Below are 23624 nucleotides of genomic sequence, written 5' to 3'. Positions count from 1 at the left end.
TGTCTCAGATGAGAGCTGGGAAACCACTGCTTGAGTGTCAGGCCCTAAACCCCACCATTCACTGGAAGCATTGTGAAGGAAACCTGGTGAGCCTGGTACCCAGGGAGAGGGTGCAGGAGCAACCAAGCCTGCCCACAGTCCTCAGGCCCTGAGACACTTCACTTATTGAAGTCCAGTGAACCAAACACTACAACCAGTTGCTTTCTATAGCTACCCACTGACAGTGTGTTGGCTTTTTTTGCCTGTAAATTAATGGACACAGGTGGGTAATTTATTAGTGTAAATAAAATTAGGAAGCAGCACTCTGTCCATCTCCCCGCTGATGCTGACCTACTATGGGATATTGACCTCTGAAGCATTAGCCTCAACAGCCCTGAACCCAGAGAAAACCCAGCTTAATTTTGCATCCCATTAGGTCTGCCTTCGCTCTGGAAGTTAAGCATGCGGGTCACTGCTTTCCTGGATCACAGCACAATTCCTGAAGGTCCTTCAAGATTTAGCTAGATGGAGATTTTAAAATGGCACAGCGTAATTAGTGTAATGGGATTCTACTCTCTTTTCTATTAGTGGCTGGTTTGTGATAGGTAGGCTGGGCTGGTCAGAAGTATCCATCCAAGCATCAACAGTTTCTCACAAACTATCAGCTACACAGACATCAGTAACTTCTAATTAACAAAATCTCTCATGTGGTGCCTTTTTGCAGCTGATCAAGGCTGCTCCTTCTTGCAAGACCCAGTGCCTGCTTGCAGAGGTATAAATTAGGATGAAGGTGGCTGTAGCTTGGCTTTGTCAGAAGACTGAGAGCAGCAGCTGCAGGGTAAGTAGCTCATTAGGGTGAGCTGGTCGCTCTCGATCTTCCTAGGTGGTGAGATATACAGCCCTGTATCATTTGCATGGCGGTGTGCCTGTTGCTGCAGGAGACGGGGACTCATCTTTCCATCTCCTCTGACATAGGCAAAGTAGGTGATGGGATGGCCACATCCTCCACATGAGGTTGCCCTGTTGCTCCCCACAGCCTGCTGTTCTTGACTCCTCTGCCCATGTCTTGTTCCTAAAGTCCTGCAAGGTCTGCTTCCTTAAACAGGAGAACAGAAACAAGTCTCTCACACTTAGGCAGAGTGTGCGGAGGAGCCTGGCTGTGAGAGCAGACATCCATGGTGCTGTGTGCTGCACAAAAGCAGGGCAGGGATTAAGGCAGCGGCTTAACCAGTTGCCACAGTAAATAATGAGGGGCACACAGGGGCGTATGCAGACATGGTGTTGCTGGTCAGTGTACACATGGATTTCCCATGGGCTAATGTAGTCAAACCTTCATGAAGATGCCCAGTTTCTCATTTCTGAGCAGACTGCATCACCTCAAATAAGGGCTGAGCTCAATAATACAGGCAATACCCAGCTTCTGCCACCACCTGCCCGCCTTTCCTCAAGAAGCCTGTAGGCATTACTCCACATTTTTGAGACTCACTTTTTCCCTCACCTTCAGGTAACTGTCCGTCCAGTCCAGAAGCTACGCGGACACCCCCACAAGGAGCAGTGCGAATACACGTTCTCCTCCAAAATCACCGCTAAACAAAGAAACACCATCGGTTTCTGTGTCTTTCCGTTCCTTCGGTGTCGGGGTCCTGCCGAGCCCCATCCTGGCTCCGGGCTCCCCAGCCCGCATCCTCGGGAATCCCGCCCGGGCACCAGAGGCGCTGTTGCCGCCGTTGACCGCCAGGTGGCGCCGCAGCTCCGCGCCTGCGGCTGGTGGCGCTGCCGCTGGTCCTCCCTCTCGACGGCAGCGGGAGGCGCCGAGGGACAACAGGTAACCCCTCGTCTGTACGAGGCGGCGGTGGGGATGCGTTGTGTGGGATGCTCTTTCCTTCCTCACCTGCCCTTGCCAGCTCAGAGATTCCTGACCTATATAACGCTGTTTGTCTGACAACCGTTCATGGGGCTGCAGCACGGTCCAGTTCAGAGAGCACAGCCAGTTCAAGGAGGGCCTTCTATTTGTTTTGCTGGATGGTGTTTTAGTCAGGACCTTTTCAGAGGTCTGGGCTTCAGTGTGGTCCCCACAAATGGTGTTTGCACAGCCAGCAGAGTTGCTGCAATGTGAGGATCATTGAACCATAGAATGGCTTGGATTGGAAGGGGCCTTAAAGCTCATCCAGTTCCAAGCCCCTATCATGGGCAGGGACACCTTCTGCTAGAGCAAGTTGCTCCAAGCCCCATCCAGCCTGGCCTTGAACACTGCCAAGGATGGGGCAGCCATAGCTTCCCTGGGCAACCTGTGCCAGAACATCAGCACCCTCACAGTAAATAATTTATTCCTAATATCTAATCTAAATCATCAAATCATAGAATGGTTTGGATTGGAAGGGACATTATGTACCCTTTTTCAGCTTGAAGCCATTCCCCATTGTCCTATCCTTACCTACCCTTGTAAAGCATCCTCTAGATCTCTTGTAGGCCCCCTTTAGGTACTGGAAAGAGTGGTTGTGAAACAGAGGACCTTGGAGTTGACTGATATTGTGAAATTAAGGACTTGGCTTTCCATTTTGGAAACCAAGGGTTCCCCCCAGCCTGAGCAGTAGCAGAAAGCAGCTTGAAGTCATGATCCATGGCAGGGTTTTAAAGGCTCAGAAGCTAGAGAATAAAATGTTAGCCCCCTACCAACCAAAACCACTCACAAAAGCCTGCTTGTTTATACTAAATCTTGTGATTTAAAGATGATCATGTAACTTCGGTGGCTATGAGTTTCGAAGACATGGGGATGGGTCTACTGGGTTTTAATGGTGTGATAAACCCCTCTCCCAGGACTGAATCCAGCACCAAAGCAGACTCCTGCCTTTGTCAGTGTGGAATCATAGAATCAGTCATAGAACGGTTTGGGTTGGAAAGGACCTTAAGTTCATCCAGTTCAAACCCCTGCCCTGGGCAGGGATGCCTCACGCTAGACCACGTCACCCAAGGCTCTGTCCCACTGGCCTTGAATGGTGCCAGGGATGGAGCATTTACCACTTCTTTGCCTCACTTTTCCAGCACTGATAGAAAGAGGGTTACTCATCCAGTCGGACTCAGGTTTAGCCTCGTCTGCTGGAACCATCTTTCATGCTAAGACGGCCTGGCATCACTCACCTTCTTCGTAGACCTGGGAGAGGAGGAAGCCGGGGTGAAGTGCAGGACTCCTCGCAGGCACAGGTGGTGTTCTTCCCCCCAGGGCCGCAGGGTGCCCGCAGCTATGCTGGTGTGTGGCTGAGAGGGGCGTTTGGGATTTGCAGGCGCCCTTTGCACGACAGGAGCCGGCGATTTGAATTATAATGGAGCTAAAGGCAGGTTAGGTGGAAAGATGCTTCTCCGTCTGCATGGGCTGCTGCCGGCAGCTGCAGTCCAGCAGCCATCCTCACCTCCCCTATCAATATCCTTTCCCCTGAGCTGGAAGAACTAAGGGATAATTTAGTCTTTATGCTGCTTTGGACTTTGCCTGATTACCAGCTGAGCCTGATTACACAGCCCTTACTGTCCCTTCTGGGAAATAGTCCAGACAGCACGGAGGGACTGCTGCTCCTCCTGCCAGTGCTGCCACTGCCGAGCCATCCTGTTTCATTTTGAATTGTAAGATGGGCTGCTTGTTCCCTCCTCTGTCCTCCCTGTGCAGTCACCAGCTGAGACCAAAGGACCAAGTTTTTCTTGGGGACACTAAATCACATTGATGTATGAGGCTTGAATGCAAATGGTGCTGGGAAGCTGAGCTCTTGTGACTACTGATGACACGGAGCTGGGCTCTGGAGCGAGGCAGAGCCCAACTTTAGGAGGACCTCCTTACCCACCTCAGTTTCCCTACCCTTGGCACCTAAGCCACAGTCTGTGTCAGTTTGTGCCATAGTTACACTGAGTGCCTTGGGTTTCTGTGTAACTGGGAGAAAGAGTGAGCTGTCAGGTAGAAACTAGTTCAAGCAGCAAAGCTGAAGACCCATTCAGGCTGAACATCCCAGTTTCAGCTATTCCAGCGACAACAGTGAGTGGCAGCCCAGGCAGAGTTGAAGTACTGGGAACTGGCAGCAGCTAGCAGTTGCAGTCCAGCAGTCAGCCCATCCTCCCCCATCATTGGGGATTGCCACTGAGGAGCACTTGGATCAACCAGACACAAGATTCAGATCTCCGTCCGTATCAGCAGTTCTGCAGAGTTCAGATGAATGGAAGCTTTGGCTCTGGACTTGAGCAGTTTTCAAAGCTAACTAACATATGGTGGTTTACTTGCTGTCTCCAGCCCTTCTGTATTAGCTGTGATCCAGTTTTAAACATTGTAAATAGATTCGGATCGTCATGGTCCCACATTAATTTGGAAGGAAATTATGCAGGGAGATGGAGGGAAATAATGTAAAACCAGAGCCAGGACTAGTTTAAAAGCATCTCTGCAGAGCTGAGGTATTACTGGAGCAGCCTCTTGTTGCATAGAGAAGTTATCACAACTTCTGAAGCTCAATGAAAACACTTGACCCTTGACTTGGACTGAGACCTCTGGCTATTGATCCCCAGCAAAACTTGGGAGAGAGGGCAGTCACACACTGCCTGCACAGCCCTGCCTCCTGAATGGCTCCTCCTGCTTTTAGGAGCTGTCACACTGAACTCTCCCTCCAGCCTCTGCATCATCTCCACAGCCTGTGACTAAGACTCTATGAGAGTTTGGCTTCATCAGCTTTGGAGCGCCCTTTGAAATAAGTGTAGGCTGCTCTAATACTGCCAAGTAGTATCTCTTCACCAGGTAGAAGCCCAGCTCCTATAACGTTTTCTAACAAGTCCAGGCCCCTCACTACTTCTGTTGATGCTCCCAAGTTTTTTGACATCCCTCTGATACTGGGGGGGATCTAAACAGGACACAATATCTGGGTGCATCCTCAGCAATGCTGAGCGGATTTGGATAATAATTTCTCTCTACCTGCTGGCTACCTTCCTCCTAATGTAGTCCAGGATGTGGATGGCATTATTTGCAATGAGGGCTTGTAATTCCTAAGACTTCTTCAGCTGGTATATCTACACTGACAGACATATAGGCCCATGGAGTGCTCCTGGGGACAGGTGGCCCTCCACTATTAGCTGTCATTTGGGATTTGCCCCCCTGAGTCCTGTTGGTGATGGTACCCTGGGTGTTTTCTGTTCCAGGCATCTGAAATTATGTGAGAGCTGGGGTATGGCAGGGTGCATCCAGCTGCTGACAGCTGCTGACCCAAGCAAGTGTGGAATGATGGAGCTTAAGCGGTGGTTGTCTGGTGGCACGAGCACACAGCCTGGCACAGCTCATCTCTCCCATGCAGTACAGGCTCAGGTAGCACAGTGCTGTCCTGAGCTTTGAGGCACAGATGGCCTGAAAGAGATTCCCTTGTACATGACAGGGCAAAACATCGCATGAACTTCTGTGACAACTTTACTGCACCAAAGAGCTGTCTTTCAACATGCTGTTTCCAAGCTTGGCTAGTAGCAGCTGTGTAGTGAAAAGGTATAGCTGCCAGGAGTTGGATCACTTTATACCTATCAGGCTTACCTTCATAGCTTTGGGACATTTTAGAAATAGAGAGAGAGAGAAGTTCAAGCAATCTTCCTATGACACAGCATAACTAAAGAAGGATGTGTGGCAGTCCAAGCAGTTTGGTGCTTTTGCTGATGCATTGTAAGCTCCTTTTGATTGTACAGGCACTTTTCCCCCCATAGGTAAATTAAAGGTGGAACATCTCCAAGTTATTGCAATGCTCTGTTTCAATATTTCATTTTCAAGCAGCTTCTCACTTAAGCTATTTTATTTTTTTTTTAAGGTGATGCAAAATCTTTTCATTGGTCTGAAACTCATCTCTTTGCAAAGAGTTTTTGCAATGGTCTGGCTGTGAAAGCATTGCCATTCCTTGTCGGGAAGAGGGAAAGCTGCTGAGCTATATCATGTTTGCTGAGCCCAAACTTCAAGTGTTTCGCTTCAAAAAGCTTGGGGGCCTGTGTTCCTTGGTTGACTGGGTTTTTAAGAGCAGCATCTATTTTCTGTATTATAGTATTTCTGTATTATAATAGTATTATTCTTACAGGCTACTGAAAATTGTGGCTGGTGGTTTGGTATCTCCTGCTAAACCTTACCTGCCTTAAGTGCTGTGCAATTAAAGCTGATGTTCACTGTGGGGTGTGGGCAGACCTTAGGGGAATGCTGCTGACTGCAGGTATTGGTGCCCTGCAGCCCCGGTCCTGGGCTGGGAGCGCTAGGAGGTGTGCTGCAGAGACATGAAGAGCAGTGGGCCTGACATGGCTTGCCATGGAGCTAGCATGTGCAACCTGGACCCACCACACACAGAGCCACCTATAAGCCTTCAGCTGGCTCTGTGCCAGTCCATGGTAATGTAGCAGGGGGCTGCCTTTGGGCTCTGCCCCTGCTGCTCCTATCTGCAGAAACTGGGCAACTCTGCATGGAAAACAGTTGGCAGAGGGGTCTTGCCAGCCACTTGTCTGCTGGCAATAACCCGAAGCACGTGCGTTAGTGCAATGATGTTCGGGAGATGCGCGCCTATGGAAACCTGCCTCTGCGTGCCTGTGGAGCACGTGAGATCCTGTGAGCAGAGGTACTAATTCTTCTCTGCCTTGGCCCCACTGTGATCTTCCTGCAAACAGCCCCACAGGGAGAATCACTTCATTTTCTGCTCTGTGTTCCCTATGCTCACAGTACCTGGGTTAAAAATGACAGCTCTTTTCCTGAGACTACGTGTCAAATGCCCAAGGCTGTAATGAAACATAGATCTGCCTGCTGCTGAACATAATATGCGGATGTTTCTTCATACACTTGAGGAAAGAGCCTGCCATATCTCCAGCTCATAGCAGCCCACTGCAGCAAGAGGAGAGCCACTCTAGAGCTTTGCTCACCTTCTTACCCAACAAGTAAATAAAGATATATTTGACAGGGCATAGTGAGGCTCCTGGGGAAATAGGATCAAATACTAAAGTCAGTCAAGGGTTTTAACGAAGGACACTATTTGGGGGTCTAGTGAGAGGTGTCCCTGCCCATGGCAGGGGGGTTGGAACTGGATGATCTTGAGGTCCTTTCCAACCCAAACCAGTCTGTGATTCTATGATTCCATAATTGGTTCCTGACTCTACCTGTTTTTGTTGGTGCTTGTTTCAGAACCACCAACTGCCCATTAGTGCTTCTGGTCTTGGGGCTCCTTCTTAAGCAGCTACGGATGTCTGGCACATCTTTCCTTCAGGCCTCACATAGAGCTGGGGAGCGCAGTGAGCACAAATGGAGGCAGTACTCACCTGGGGAGAAAGGAGAAGGCAACGAGACCTGAATTCCCCAAAACCCCTTTTGTTGCCGCAATGAGTGTCACCACTGGGGAAGGGGAGGAGGAGAAGCTCTTTGTCTGGAGCAGCTTGCCATGCTCAGGCAGAGACCTGCCCTGCCATGCTTCCAACCATAGTCTAGCTGGTGTGCAGCTGCAGTACAGCATCTTGATGAACAGCCATGTGCCACTCGCGCTGCAGTAGCCATCTGTGTGTGCCCCACACCTGTGATGGATGTATGGCATGCAGGAATGCTGAGGAACTCACCTCAACTCCCCACCTTTGCAAGCCAAGCAAGTTCAAGTGGCTTGGGTTTGTCAAGCTGGCTGCGGGCAGTCCCCTCTGAGCCACCAGGCTGCAGGGCTTAGAGCCGCTTGTCCTTCTCCAAAGCAAGGAGTCGAGCTTTGCTGGAAGGACATGTTTCCCACGTGCTGCCCATTCAGGCACTTACTGCCACAGGAGATACTGAAGCCAGTTACCACTCGTGGTTCAAAAGAAACATCAAATATTTGTTTAAATGGGGCTCCCAAGAGCTCTATCAGTAGAGGCAACATGGTCTAGTGTGAGGTGTCCTTGCCCGTGGCAGTGGGGCTGTGTCCTGGGTTCAGCAGTAGCAGTTATTTTTCTCCTTCTTAGTAGCTAGTACAGTGCTATGTTTTGCTTTTTTGGCCTGGGAACAGTGCTGATAAGGCCGATGTTTTCAGTTGCTGCTCGAATGTTTGGTCTGACCAAGGACTTTCTGAGCCTCATGCTGTGCCAGGGAGGAGGGGAGGCTGGGAGGAAGCAGAGACAGGACACCTGACCCAAACCAGCCAAAGAGGTATTCCATACCACAGCACGGCATGCCCAGGATGTAATGGGGAGTTACCCGGGAGGGCTGGGGGACTGCAGGGTTGGACAAGGTATCAGTCGGTGCTTGGCTGGGGGGAATGGGGCGAGTTATCTGTTGGCTGGTGCTGAGGTGTTGTATTCTCTTCCCTTGTTATTTCCTTTATCATTATTAGTATTGGTGGTAGCAGTAGTGATTTGTGTTATACCTTAGTTACTAAACTGTTCTTATCTCAACCCGTGGGAGCTGCATTCTTTTTGATTCTCCTCTCCATCCCTCCAGGAGCAGGGGGAGGGCAAGAAGGGGGGGAGTGAGTAGACGGGCTTTGTGGTTGGGTTTAAACCATTACAGGCTGGAACTGGATGATCTTAGGGTCATTTCCAACCCAAATTAGTCTGTGATTCTATATGGAAAAATATGCAAGAGCCATAATGCAAACAAGAACTTGGCTTTGAGGTGTTGCAGCCTACCCTAGCCACAGAGCTTGTGAGGAGATGTTCTCAATGGACAGGGAGTCTATCACGGCTGAAAGCCAGTTTTTGAACACCTTTTCCAGAAGAAGCAGCCTTGGCCCTTTCCAGAAAGCCAGGCTGGATGAACCTCACCCTGGTCTGGCAGGCTCAGCCTGAAGCCTCTTCACGTAGCTCACGTCAGCCCAAGACACAGCAAATGCTCTCCGCTCAGGTTTTAGGCTGATTTGATGATTTGATGACAATCTTTCTTTTAGAACAGCCTCAACACCACATCATTTGAAGGTTACATTTTTAAATTGTGCAGCTGAATAAAAAGGAAATTACCTATGAGGAGGGCTTTTGAAAAAGATATATATATATTTTTAATTAGTTGGTGAGGAGACATCCTTGGTAAATGCCTAGTAGCTGGCTCAATGTGGGTCTTCTGTCTGCCTTTGTGTGCGGGTACATATGGTCTCAGTGGATGTGTATGGAGTGGAAGCAGTCCTGTTCTGTAGGTCCCCTGTGCTCAGGTTTGTGTTTGTGTACTGGGAGCGTTAATGAGAACAGACTGCCTTTCTTTCCCTTCGTTCCCCAATCCCATCTGTTCAAACAAAAGGCTGAAAGGGAGAGAGAGCCGAGACCCTGCTGGTCAAGAGGGGATGGATAATAACACATATCCTTGGGCTACATTTCAGCACATGCAACCCTTTCAAGCTGTGCTTAAGCTTTTATTCAGGCAAGAGAAAGAACAACCAATAAAAAATAAGTTGGGTTTGTTTTTTTTTTCTTCTTTTTAAAAAAGCTGCATCAGGCCTGAAGGATGCTACATTCCGTTCTATCCCTCTGACATTGTATAAAGCTGAATTATCAAATGGGTCTAAAACAGCACTGATGATGTATTTGTGTACGTACAGACAGGTTTTGGGCTAGAGCAAGTGACATATGCAGAGGGGCCAGGGCTGGCTTAGAAAGTCAATTTTCACTGTGTTTGCACATGGTAACAGTTCCAGATCCGTGTAATTAACTATACATCAAAAGGGTGTGAAGGAAGATATATTCCTCTCCACCTTGGGGATTTGATGGGTACTTTGCAATTCATGGTTAACCCCCTATCCACGTATTTGTCATTATGGTCGTGCCAAACAACTCATCTGAAGATCAAAACAGCTTTCTTGGGGGCTGTTACAGCAAGAGCAGCACAAGAGATGGCACCTTGAATCCCAGAGTGGGTACTGATGGCAGAGAGGGATGGCAGTGCTGGTGCTCAGCCCTCTGCCAGCCATTCCAGGGACGTCATAATAGTTTACGGGAGAAAAATGGTCTCAAATGCTATTAGTTTAATGCTTCATAATGTCGTTGTGTCTGTTTTAAATGCAATCACGGAGCTCAGGGGACCCCCAAGACTCAAATAAAAAAGAGGAAAAGAGCTTCCAGAAATGTAACGATGGAAAGGGAGGCAGGGGAATCTTTGGTGAGTGAAGAAATGAGATTCACCGGTTCTTTTCCCTTGAGCAGGTAGCGCATGGGTAAGCAGTGTTGGGCTGTTAAAGGGATATTCACCTGAGATATGCACCCAGGTTGCAATAAACACAGCAAAGTAATAGAATCAGTCTTGAGGAGGAGAAGAGAGAGTTTTACAAAGCACAGGGTCTGGTCCTGGCCAAGATTTTCAGAAGCAGAATATGTGATCATTTCAGAAAGAGATCATAGAATGGTTAGGATTGGAAAGGGACATCTTCTACTAGACCATGCCACCCAAAGTCCCACCAAATATGTCCATCATCCCCTACCAATCCAGCAAGTTTATTGACGTGCATGAGGGGGACCCTGACTCCCTCTGGCTTAAAGAGGGACCCAGAAAAAATGAAACAGATCAAAACCAGTGAACAAGCTGAAGCTGACCACTCCATGTCAATGGAGATGTAAATAAACACAGTTAAAAAGCAACGAGAACAGGCAGTGGTTATGCTCGTGTAAGCTTTAGAAACATTTCTAAGCGTCTCACATCTCATTTCAGTCGCACAGGTGGAGCTGTTTCCTTAGGGATGAAATCTTCCTTTGGTTGGCATTCCCATTCCAAGCGAGGCAGGTACATGCTCTTTTCAGACAGGAGCTGTTTGACTGCAGTGGTGATCAGTTATTATTCTTCAGGACAGAATTAAACAAGGTGTGGGGATTGTATAACAGGCCAGCACTGCTCCTTTGTGGCCCTTGCCTTTTGAATCCTAGCAATCAGGAGCAACCTGCTTTTGTGGGTGGATGCTTGGGGCTAATCTAACGTAGAAAATCTGCATGAGCAGCTCATCCCCTCTCCTCTCTACACCTCTTCTCACAGGGGATCCATCTCACATGTAGAATGATCTTGTCTATCATTCAAAAACAGACCCCTTGATCCTGGCCTAACTGCACACTACTAGCAGGAGATGCTTCTGCTGGGTTCATCCATCACGCAACCACAAGAGGTGATTTCTAGGGTTTAATGCACTGGTAGGTGTATGCAGTGGTTGAAAGGAGAAGGGTTTATGGTAGTACCTGGTTTACTGAAAAGACAGTATCCTAGAATCATAGAATAGTTTGGTTTGGAAAGGACCTTAATATCATCTAGTTCCAAGCCCCCTGCCATGGGCAGGAACACCTCACACTAGATTATTGTGGCAGCAATAGGGCCCCTAGCATTGCAGACAGGCACAGATCAATAGGTGGTTCCTTTCAGCTCCTCTCCTTGCTTTCTGCAACAGCTGTTCATAGAAAACAAGAAAACACAGTTTTTGACAACGCTCTCCACAAGGCTGGTTGCATCATAGGAATCTGTCCCCAGTGTGTTACAACCCAGCCAGGTGTAACCCTTGAGGCTGAGATCCACCATGGTGGATGTCTCTGGTGGTTTGGGTTGGGGGAGCTGAGTTTAATCTGAAGCAGTTCAAAAGCAGTTTCTCAGAAGGATGCTGGAGAAAAGGAAACAGATGTATCTGTAGGTTAAAATTGACTCGCAGTGCCTTTCTTTGAGAAGATCTAAAGCTTCTGCAGAGCAGACACTAGAAATTTGGCTTGAAAGGGCCTCCGCCGCAGCAGATATGACTTCTGTCATAGCCTGAAACACCGTCCCACTTTGGCTACATTGTGAGCTTCTGAAGAAAAACAAAGTAAATCTCATTTGCACTTGCCCAACAAAGTTTTGTTAGAGTTTAACAGCCAAACTGTCTGTCCACCCTTAGCATGTATGACCACTGTGCGTGACCCATCCCTATGGAGCAAAGGAGTGTGCAGCCCCAGGCTGCATTTTCCTTGTGATTGGCTTAATCATGTGGGGCTCTTTTGGCACTGGGTACCACAAAAAAGAGCATGAAGCATAGACTGTGGGAATACAGCTGAAGGACACCCACAGGAAGGTTTCTTTTGCATTTCACCGGTGACCAAAAGTGTAGCCAGATGGACTTACAGCATCAGAAGTCACTGAGCAAGGTGAAAAGTCAGTTAAGTGGGTATTTGGTGTCATAGCTGAAGCAGATAAAAGTCTTCCTTTAGTTTCTGATGTGAAACAAATAAACAAAAGGGAATATCTTTCACTGCAGGCCACCAGAGACATTCGCTGTGATTGCCAAATACATTACCTGAACATGATGTACCCATCAGGCTTCCAGCATGAGGATTTAGAGAACCAGAGTGCTCATTGGCATGTGTTCAGCACCCTTTCCAGGAAACATCCCTTCCTTCGACTGTCATTCAGGCTGTGTTTCACATCGTACTCCCCTTCCAGGAAAACAGCAGCAAAGGTGGTGATATAGAGATACTTAGATCTGGAGAGGTGATATTTGGATATTGGGAAGAATCAATGGATAGCATGACTGGTGGCTTGGAGCAACTTTGGAAAAAGCTGGAGTTTCCAGCTGAACAAGCAAAACGGTGTATTTCTTATGATGGAAATGATGTACCTGAAAGAGAAGTTAGCGCAGCCAGGTAGGCAAGAAAAATATGTTCAAAGGGATACATGAAAGGTATTCAGGATATGAAAAAATCAAAGAGAAGAGACAAAGGTGTTTCATGCTGGTATCAGGAGGCCAATAGCACCAAGGGAGCTGATGGAGCTTGTCAGATTTGTAAAGAGAAGTAACAGAAATATGAGGTTTACCATGAGTGAAATAGTAAACTTACTGCAAATGAAATATGAACAGAAATGTGGGTCTGTGCAAAACCACAAAGTGAAAAAATAGAGCAAGGGTTGAAAAGCTGGTCTGTATTGATCATCAAGAATATCACTAAAAACAATCAAACTTGTAGACACTGATGAAAATGCTAGGCACTAATGAAAACATCAGGCCTGGACTTCAACAGGGCCCTAGCATAGATACCTCCTCAGCAGATACAGGCTCTGATAAACAGGAGGATGGTTACAACATACATACAAAATGCCAACATAAAACAAATAATAGGTGATTCATATTGTTATTATGAGTTGCTATTATGCATCTTTATGATAGGCGTCCAAGTTGCAAATGGTGGGATTAGCCCTACCGCCATGAAGACTGCTGCCAAGTAGACTTGTCAGATAGATGCATACAGTGAAGAAATAAGGAACATCTTCTCACACCACCAGTGAAAACGAAGCTGGGGTGAAGCATCCATCTTCTTTGGAAGGGCATCAAAACCAGCAGAATCATGAGACAGTTGACCTAACACGACCGCAATGAGCAGACTTACTGCTGCTTACCAACCATGCAGTTGGTCTCTCAAAGGAGACATTAGGACACAATAGACATGGTTGGACAAGCTAATCCAGAGACTAACTGGATATTCCTGCTTTTTGTAGGTATTTATTCAAAGTTCTGTGGTGCAGGGATGTCAAGCAGGGATCCTGTTATATGGTGAACTATATCAGTAACCGGCTTTTTGGACAAGCAGGCAAGAAAGCTGGGATGCAGCACATACTGAGACCCACATCATACTGTACCATCCATTCTAGGAGTGGATGATGGTGACCTCTTCGCCTCTGAATACTTGTTGAAGGGTGCAGCCTTTTACTCACATTCAGTAATTAGAGTTTCTGCGCTTGTAACACAGTGGCCAGCAGTAAAGCAGAGGCTAACCCACAGCTCTACATCAAAACAGCCTGAGATGTTGAACTGCTTAAAAGCTGGCTCCTAGTTTTGTGAATGGATCTAATAATGCCTTAACTGGTTGACTACAGATGGGCAGAGTCCTGCTCAGCTCACTTTCTCTGCTTCATATGTCACCGCTAGAAACAGCGATTAGATGCCCGTGTGTCTACTCTCAAACAGTAAGAGCCAGTTCTTGTTTCTCTGGAGGCACATACCAGAATAGCTCAGTCACCTCATGGGACTGAGCAAGCACATGTGCTAGCCAAGGGTTTATATACCTCTCATGGTGGGATGGAGCTAGGTGGGACAGGTCATCTGGAGAGACAGGGTGGGACTGGGCAAGTTGTGAATTCTCCTGCTGGGTGGGTCAGATCCTTATACTGCTGACAGAGCATTTGCAGTCTACACACGTAAAGGGTGGAAAAGGGAAGCATATGTTGTCTCCCAGGAGGATGTGAGACACAGAGAGATACCAGACTGGTTGTGAGATTCAGAAATTCAGAGAAATGGCTTTGCTGGTGTCAGTCAAACCCAAAAGCTGCAACTTAAGGAAACTCAAGTTGCCACCATGCAGAGTAAGAAGGAGCCAATCTGGTGTGGACACTTCTCCAAGTGTGACAGTGGTGTAACTTTAACATGACAGAAACTCTCCTGCTGAAGATGCTATTGTTTCGAATGCAATTATCTTTTACAGGGTTCTTCCAATCCACCTAATCATCTTTACCTTAATGTGCTTTTCCTTTCTACATTGTCACGTAAAATCCATTTCCTTTCAATTTACTGCATATCTATCTGCATCCAGATTACTGCAACTTGGACGCACGGTAATTAAATGCAGTTTGTCTGAGTAGAAAGGCAATGAATGCTATTACAGCTTGTTTATGCTAGCAAGCAATGCAGGTTTCTCTGTGCCATCCCACCAGCGTGGCTTAACCCTACCCTAGAAATGCTGTCTTCTAAGGTTGCTGATGAATGCCCCTTAGGTTTCACATTCTGAGACTGTGAAATATTCATCCCATTCAGATCTGACTCTATAGCTCATAGTGTGCTGGCTCTCACCTGAACCTCTGTTTCTGATTGAAATATTTAAGAGACTACTGACACCATCTGCACGGGTGAAAAGGTTACAAGGGCTTCTACCCTTTGGCTACAATGCAACCTATTGCTAGCATCCCTGTGTGGCTGATGGGACTTGAACCTGGCCTTGGCCCCTCATAATGCTGTGCACCCTAGGAACTTGTAAATATGTACTCTGAATCATGTTTCATGTAGGACTTTCACCTTTTGGATGCTACCGAGAGGCAAGTTGTTTGGTATCAGGAGACCTGGATATCTTGAAATGATACAGAGGAGGTATTAATGAGTGTCTTTAGGTCAAGCATGCACTGTAAACGCACCACTGAGAACTGGTTTAAGAATGATTCAAGAAAAGGTCAAGTGAGGTAAATTCACCTTTACAGAGTAAGATTCAAATCTTGGATACTGTTACAGGATGAATGGGGTAGAGAAGTCTTGCAGTGATTTACTTTGTACACTGGAGTTACTTCATTGGTCAAGAAATCTGGTAGTTCTGAAGAAATCCTTTGGCTCTAATGAGCTTTGTGGGGGGAGCCCTGGAATGGGAGAGTTTTAAAGATACTTTCTTTGAAAGCTATGCTTCTCTGGTATAGACTGAACTAGAGGATGTAGACTTTGAGTCTAAAAGATCATATTTATCTTGTCACATTGACCCACTGGGGACTTACCATACAGACAGCCTTTGTGTTCAGGTCCAAAAAGACTGAGGCTTGAAAGAACTTGGCATCTATCAAAGATCACGAAGATGTACACAAGAGCAGTTGCACTGAGCCAGACTGAACATCCACCGAGCCCAGCATCCCAGTTCAAACAGGGCCCCAAAACAGATGCCTGGGGAATATCACAATAGCAGAGGTGAATATGATACTTCCTGCAAGAAGTCTGCTGGCCTTCAGCCATTTATGGCTTGTAGAGAGCCTGAGTTGGAAGCAATTTCTATTCATTTAAAAACCCTCAGCAGATTTCTCTCTGTAAGCTTCTGTCCTTGAACTCCTGTAACATTTTGCTTTCAAAACATCCAAAGGAAGGAACTCCACAGCTTTACTACGCATGGTGTGAAGAGACACCCCCTTTTGTTTGCTTTAAACCTGGCACCTGACAGCTTCATTTGATGCCTCTTGCTGTCGAACTATATTGGAAGAGACAGGGAACAACCAATCCCTTTCCACCATACCCTTCCTAACTGTGATGCATCTTTCTGTAAAATGGTGACTACCTCAGCCCTTTTTACTTAGTCATTCCTTGTACAGAAGCTATTCCATACTTCGGATTATCCTTGCTGCTATTCTCAGATGCTTTTGGACTTCTACTGCATTCATAATGAAAGACTGGAGGACCAAAGCTGCACATGGTATTCAGGATACAGACTTACTCTGATTTTAGGCAAAGGCATAATGATGCTCTGTGTCTTGTTCTCTACCTGTTTTATTCTTTTGCAATAATAGTATCTAACATTCAATTTTCTTCTTCCATGCCACCAAGAACCAAGCTGATGTTATCATGAAACAATCTATCATAACTATAAGTTCTTGCTTCTGTGCTTGTCTCAGGACCTATCAGTTACATGTGAAGTTAGAAATGTTTCTCCCTACATTCATCACCTTATCACTTCATTTATGTTGAATTTCTTGTGCTGTTTTATCTGTCTTGTGCAGTCCTTCTGCAATTTTTCATGGTCAGTCCTTGTCTTTATTATCTGGAAAAACCAAAGCCCAATGCAGGTCTGTGCCTTTATCCTATAGGGGTCATTTCTGGGAAAGTCTTGAAGCCTGTCTTAGATCCTGAAATCGCTTAAATGGGCAGAAAACTTTTGATATTGGGAATATTGCACTTGAGATGTGGAAAAGAGTTGTCTTTGAATGTTGTGCCTGCATGCAATTGAATTCTGGTCTCTCCTGCTCTGTTCTGCATGTCTTTCCTTTCTTCCTTAGTGCTTATCCTGTCTGTGAGCCTGTGCTGAGCTCTAGCCTTGGGGTTTGCAAATCTTTCTCCCACTTCAATATGCAGAATAGTTTTGAGCAAGGAGAAAGGCAGAGGACTTCTCTGGAGGATAGATGTTATATGGCAAAATCCTTGCCTTTCAGTCCCTGTGCCAGTCCATCCCTCTGGCCATGATCAAAGTTGTGGTGATCAGTCCTTAGTAGTCCTGAATGTCTAAATAATGACTCCTTCCACTTCTCTTCCTGCCTGGTGTCTGTCTGTTCCTTGACTGAACTCACTCTTAGAGCCCTGAGCTAGCTGCTGCTTCTGGCTTGCCGTACCATCTTCTCCCCATCCTCCCATGTTAGCAGCTCTTCCCAGACGCTCATATCCTTCTCCTTCTCACACTTTCTGCTGCCATCTTTCCCCATGTTTGCTGCCTGCCTTTTCATGTGTGTTTTTTCTCATTGCTCCACCTGCATATGCCCCAGGTTCACATGTACAGCTCACCACCCTCATGCAAAATCCTTCATCTTCTGATTGATGTGGTCCCTCCATCTATGTGACCTGGTTTCTTCTGCTTTTCCCTCTTTCACTCTGTGCTGCTTTTGCTTTGATTTAAGCACTTTTAATGCCACCTTTTTCACCCCTTCTCCCAGGTCTCCTCTGAATTCTTCCTGGAGCAGCTTTCTCTTCTCTGATGATCTTCACGTTTCAGTGAGGAACAGCAGAACAACTGTCACTTTTTGCTTTACAAGTGGCTCTGCCCTGCCGCTCTAAGAGCTATCTCTCTCAGGCTGATTGGGTAAAACTCTGCACAGATTGGAGGGGAAATGAGAGACCAGCCCTGTCACTCTGCCACTGAGCTGCAGCACCAAGCATCTCCCCACAGAAGCAAGATCCTGTGGCACTGCAGGGCATGGGCTGGCAGTGGTGGTAGACTTGTGCATCTCTCAGGGACCTCGAAGAGAAGGAGGGAGGGATGGGAGGCAGCAGGGGAAGCAAGGAGCTGCTTGAGGAGCTTGGCTGCAGGGAGCTGATGGAGAGCAGCAGTGAGAAGAGGAGGCTGCTCTAGAGGGATAGAAGAAGAGGCATCAAAGAGCACAGCAGGGAGCTGAGAAAGAGGCAGCGCTATCTGTCCCAACTTTGTGCCTGCTCTTCTATGTCTGAAAGTGGACGGGGTCTGAGCTCTCTTTCACTTAAAGCCCAAGTTATTCCAGGCCAGTGACTCGGTTTATTTCTGTCCCTGCTCATGACATTTCTCTTTCAGGTGGCTGCTGCCTGGTTTGGGGTGGTGCTGTGGGCTGGGGCGCCTCGTGTTTTCCAGCTCTTATCGGTATCGGGATGATGTTCTGCTTTTCTTTGCTGTCGCACGGCATCCCACTCCCCTCCCCTCTTTCCCCTCCCTCCGCCGGCTCCCAGAGGAGGCGACAGACGGTCCTGTAATTTGGTTCCATTCGCTCGACTGGAGCAACACCTGCCCCCCTCTCTGGGGACAGGAGGGTCTCATCCCAAACCAAGCAAGGAGCCAAAGACGAATCTGAAGCCCACATGCAAATAGAGCCCAGGATAAAACAACACGGCCATGCTGGGCAGGAAAGGCAAAATCCGCCACCAGGGAAAGAGGCAGGAGAAATAAAATCGCCTCTGAAGAAATAAAGAAGTGCCAAGAGATTGCCTTTTCCTTTTGGGTCGGTTGCTATTGTGGTTATTGATCTGTCCCACCCTGGAGAATAAACTGAGAGTACTGAAAAATAATGGCTGATATTAGAACACATTTATTCACCCTAAAAGGACTGGGTTAATTGAGTTACAGGGTGGCTAGATGGATAGATATGTGAATAGATAGATAGAATGTCGCAGGGGTTTCTTTATGGCTATATAATGGAAAAGATCCATTTCTTTGTTGAATTTCATACACAGCATCCTCTTCAGCTCCCTTCCCCCCCCATGAAGGGTTCATCTCTTTCTCATACGCACACACTCTTTGCTAGAAATACAGCAAAAATATCAAATCATATCCAAGACCCTCAGAATTTCTCTGCTGTTAAGTATCAGTGGTAATATCCTACCTGCATCACCCACTTTTTAATGCAAGCAGTAAGGCACTACTTCATGCCTGACGAGTAGTGTGACCCTGAATATACACATACCATGCACTCAGCTAGTGAGTGATGGTCCATGTCTAGAAACACTTCCTTTTGTATATGTATATCTAATAGCAGCATAAATGTAAGTCTATATTTTGGAATATTCTGTGCTCTAGGAAAGTAGATGATACTCACAGAAACAGTTCCCCCTTAGCTGTACAGTCCTGTGGAAACCGGTATGTTTATTTGTAGGAGTTACTTTTGGTTTGCTGCCTGTCCTCGTTTGCTATATGAGGCTTGGGATCTGTTTCCAGGGTTCAGATGAATGCATGAGATGCCCTGTTTCCTAACAATACTGATGCGAATGCACATTGCACACTATGCCCATGTATGTCCATATAGGCTTGCAAATGTGTCTTAATAGGTGTTACCACCTTATGTTAAGGGAGCACTGGATATCCCTCATACTGGGATATTCCGGGTCTATCCATTGGAAGTACTTCCTCTCTGTGACTGCCAGAGGTCCATGCAATTGGTCCATACAATGTTTTATATCCTGACTGAGTCAGGATTAAAGCACCTCTTTCAGCATCAGCTAAAGGTCTAGAAGCAGTGCTCTGCCTTCTCTCTCTTTGAGCGTGCTCTTTCATGGTTCATAGGATGAGCTCCTCTTTAAATGTGAAAGAAAGATATTTGAATGTAGCTTTAATCCTAGCTTTAGTGCCTAAAAAAGCAGGAAATATTAACTCTGTTTCTTCCCTGTCAACTGTTGCATTGGCCATGCATGGTATAAACTTCCACTAAGCCAGTTCCACCCTCTTCCTCCTATAATATTGTCACTCAAGATCATTCATTCCTTTATCGCTGAGGCAACATATACATAGGGAAAGTAACTTTGATTATTTAAGTAGATTTATTGCTGTCTAACACAGACTTGCAACGAGGTGGAGTTAAGGTTGTTTACCCATTCTTCATAAATCTGGGCTTATGAGCACTTAGCCATGCAGCCTTTTTATTGCATTGGCCTTGCAGCTTGTACGTACTGCTCAGATCTTTCTCAAGAGTAAGAGAAGGCATGGGATGGGGGTGGAAAAACTACAGCTTGTTTTCAATAAACATCAACTGCTAGATGAGAATGAGGCTCCTTCTCGGTGTCAACAGGAAAAACTGAAGTGGTTGGGATGATGTTATGGTGGTGAGAGAATATAAACAAGGTGGTGAGAGACGGAAGTGAGACAGGACTTGTAGGGAAAAGCAGTTTCTTCCATCAGATAAACCTTTGGAAGAAAGGGATATGTCTTCTCAAGTGCCCTGACCCCTCTGCACGTTAACATCGTGACTTGATCCTGTAGATACCACCAAAATCAAAGCCCTTCCTGCCCTCTCTGTTGAGTACAAGCAGGCTTTCTGGGGTCTATGGGTATGGTGGGAACGGGATGACCCAGTGTAAGTTCTTGTTTCCAAACCTAACCTGTTCCCACACATCTCCACACTACCCTCTCCTATGCTCACAACAGAGGGTCTCACTGTCTCATTGCTTGGGCACAGAGTCCCGTGGCTGGAAACTCACGACCCTGGGCTAATAACCACTGCTTGGTCCTCAGCATCTCCACTGAATGGCCCTGTCTTGAGCATCTCTCAGGCTGGGACCTGATGTGTTTGCAAGACACCCGGAGGTGAGAGTGTGGCCATGGGGAGTGCTGGGTTCACACCTCCTTGTCCCACAGCCCATGTCCCACCAGTGACTGCAGCCAGTAAGGTAATATAGTATTTGTAGTAAGGTAAATCAGAGCCTTCTTTTGCCCAAAAAGTGTGTTCCCATGCTCAAGAAGGAAATCATATTAACCTTTTTATTACCTAAGCCCTCCTGCATGTTAGTAGCATGAAGGCTTGCTGAATGGCAGGATTTATAATATCACTCAGGCAATTGGCATCAATCTCGACCCAGATGTTGACAGAACCTAAGAAACAAGCGTGTCCCAAAGAAAACTAGGTCCAAAGTCATTGGTGTTACCCCAAAAGATGCAGAATTTGGAAACTGTGCTTTGAACTACCAAACCTGCCTGGGCTCCCTTGGGATGTGAGAACCGTACATTGCTAGAAAGTGGAATTAACAGCCTCTTTGACAGGTATTTCTGCATGGAGCTTTTCAGCTGGTCAAGCCCTGCACTTAATTAAACCACTGTGCAAAGTGTCGGCCATAAAAATGGGAGGAGGAGGGGAGGGTTTTATCTCTCCAGCAAGTAACAATGGGAGACGCAGCCTTCCGAGTGAGTGGCAATATTCAAATTATAGGTAAAATTAACCCCTCGCAGTAAACAACAAAAGAATTTAACAAATGAGATGGCACAAAGGTCTCCTGTTACTCAGGTAATAACCTGTCACTGGGTCGGTCTCTGCCATGTTTCAAACAACAAGCTTTGGGAGTGAAGCCCTCTGTAAGGGAGTATGATTGAGGTTTTCAGAGACAGGGAAAGTATCCAAGAGATTTTACTTGGTTCCAGTAGAATCGGACCTGGCCGAGGACAGAAAATGCAGTGTAGGGCAAAACACCCACATTTTGGTTGCAAAGTCAGATGTATCGAAGAGCAATGAGGCGAAACGGGTGGTTGCAAGCATCAGATTAGATTTTACAGCCTAAACTTTGGCATGTGTGACCAGATACCAGTCGTGATGTGACTGGGAGAAGCTGGGGATAGCAGTCTTATGCCCAATGCGGAGCTGGGCAGTGCAGCCAGGTAATAGTAGCTGGAGCAGGGAACCCGTGGCGAGGGGCTGCAGTCTGAGTGTCCTGAGGAAGAAGCAGGTAACCTGTTGAAGCTTTTCCACCCACAACCTGAGAAGCCTTTGCAATCCCTGTCATTTGTAAGGGCATTGTATCTCCTTCTCATAGAAAGACCAACAGGGAAAAAGAATTAGGAAAAAACAGCTTTTATTTGATACTTTTATTTATATGCAAAACAGCTCACCATTCATGAGAGATATGAAAAACGCATCAGATAGAAACCAGATTTTTCTATTTTCACTACAAAATATTGCATTATATAAAGCAACAGAGACACACAAAAAAACCCTGAAAAAGACTAAAATCTTTGGATAGCAGATGTGGTTTGTTTTTTATTTTTCTCTCTCTTTTTCTCTTTCGTCCCCTCAAATGCGCTTCCTGTTTTAAGAGATTCACAGCAAAGAACATGAAACATCTTCAGGTTATAGAATATCTTTTTTTTTTTTTTTTGGTTGTCACAAAGGAAAGCAGTCCTGGAGTTATTTTTTTTTTCTTTCTATTTTTTTTTCTATTTTTTTTCTTTAGGAAAAAGGTCCTTTCCTAAAAATATACCATCCCACATACGCACCGGCGCTCACTCCCCCACACATGCATGTACACACACACGCACACGCACATATACACCTCACAAAGATACTACTTTCCTTATAAACGATTTGCAAAGTACTTTCCAGACGTAACTATAGATCAGAAGAACAACAAGTGTTTAAAAAAACCTCTCCTAGTTAAGTGCTAGTGGTTGTCCATACCACACGAGAAAAGAAAGGTGGGGGGGGGGGGAAGGTCAAGAACAAATGCCTTGATATATATAAAATATAAACAGGGGAGGTTTGTCGTACACAAGTGCAATATAATTGGAGGGGGGAAATGAATTAAAAGGAATAAATAAATAAAGGAAAAGGATCACTGTATCCATCCCAACAAACACTCATGAACTTAAACATAACGTTCCACACGGAGAAAGTGTAAACACCCGACTATAGAAACGAATTGGCACAAAGTATCCAAAGTAAAATTGCCACCACTCTGAAAAATAAATAAATCTTGGAAAAAATAAATTGTCCACTCCTTCTACCATAAATAAAAAATAGTTATTTTTAACTGCACCCATGGGTCACACGTTTAAGGTCACAAGTAGATGGTTTTTTTGGATATATATATATATAAAGGGGCACTTGACAGCCTGAAGAAACAATCCGGTTTTACACTTCTCGTCGATAAACGGGAGGGGGGGGGGGGGTCTCCATCGGCCGCACCGCACCGGGAGGGAGAAGCCCCGGGGAGAGAGGTGGGGGAGTGTCCCGGGGCTCCGGGGGTCCGTCGGGGAGGGCGGGCGGGCGCTACACGTCGAGGACGTGGTTGAGATAGGAGATGTAGCAGATGGCGAGGCGCAGGATCTCGATCTTGGAGAGCTTCTTGTCGGGGGGCAGGGTGGGCAGCAGCTTGCGGAGCTCGGCGAAGGCCAGGTTGAAGGCCTCCACTCGGATCCGCTCACGAGTGGCGTGCGCAGACCGGTACTTGGCCGTGGCACGGCGCCGCCGTCGCTTCTCCTCCCGGCTCAGCGGCGGAGGGTGCAGCCCTGGCCGGCCCCCGACCCGGCCCTCCCCGACGCCGCCGCCGCCCCGGCCCTCGCTGCCGCCGCCACCGCCCTCAGCAGGCTCCGGGTCGGAGACGCAGCAGCTGAGCGGCTGGGGGTCCGCGCCGCCGAGGGACTCTGGGTCGGAGGGAGCCGAGGAGGGGTGATCGGAGTCGGCAGCTTGGTCAGGGCTAAGCATCATCTTGGAGGGGGCGGAGGAGGAGCCTTCCCGGGACAGAGGAGAGGAGAGAGCGGGTCAGAGTCCTGCCACTGGCACCGGTACCGCTACCGGGGGATAGGCGAGCACGGGTAAAGGGGACATGTCGGTCCCTCGGCACCTGCCGCCGTCGCCGGTCGCTGCCGCGGCCCCGCTGGAGCCGGCCGTGGCGGCGGGAGAGCTGCTGCTCCTCCAGGGAGCACCAACGAGGGCAATGCCGGGGATGAATGATGCTTGTCACTCACCATCACCATCCCGGGCATTCAGCATGCCCGTCAAAGACTGGTGT

At 47.2% G+C, this 23624-nt stretch overlaps 1 protein-coding gene and 1 long non-coding RNA gene across 3 annotated transcripts; one reads left to right on the top strand and one right to left on the bottom strand.

Annotated features, from left to right (window-relative positions):
* The first annotated feature begins 792 nt into the window (after positions 1-792).
* Positions 793-7280, top strand: LOC136012551 (uncharacterized). Of its 2 annotated transcripts, none has more exons than XR_010611805.1 (3): positions 793-817; positions 1484-1804; positions 7133-7280. It is a non-coding gene; the product is annotated as an uncharacterized LOC136012551 (long non-coding RNA). The 2 variants fall into 2 exon arrangements; XR_010611806.1 differs by lacking the exon at positions 7133-7280 and adding an exon at positions 3022-3205.
* A 15602-nt stretch (positions 7281-22882) lies between these two features.
* On the bottom strand, positions 22883-23320 carry NHLH2 (nescient helix-loop-helix 2). Its single transcript, XM_065675645.1, has one exon. It carries the CDS (start codon positions 23318-23320, stop codon positions 22883-22885), a length of 438 nt encoding a protein of 145 aa, XP_065531717.1.
* Between the last annotated feature and the right edge of the window lie 304 nt (positions 23321-23624).

This window comes from Lathamus discolor, chromosome 4, assembly GCF_037157495.1.
Source record: "Lathamus discolor isolate bLatDis1 chromosome 4, bLatDis1.hap1, whole genome shotgun sequence".
Classification (NCBI taxonomy): Eukaryota; Metazoa; Chordata; class Aves; order Psittaciformes; family Psittacidae; genus Lathamus; species Lathamus discolor.
Note: the sequence above shows the minus strand (reverse complement) of the source record. Positions and strands in the feature narration are given on the sequence as shown.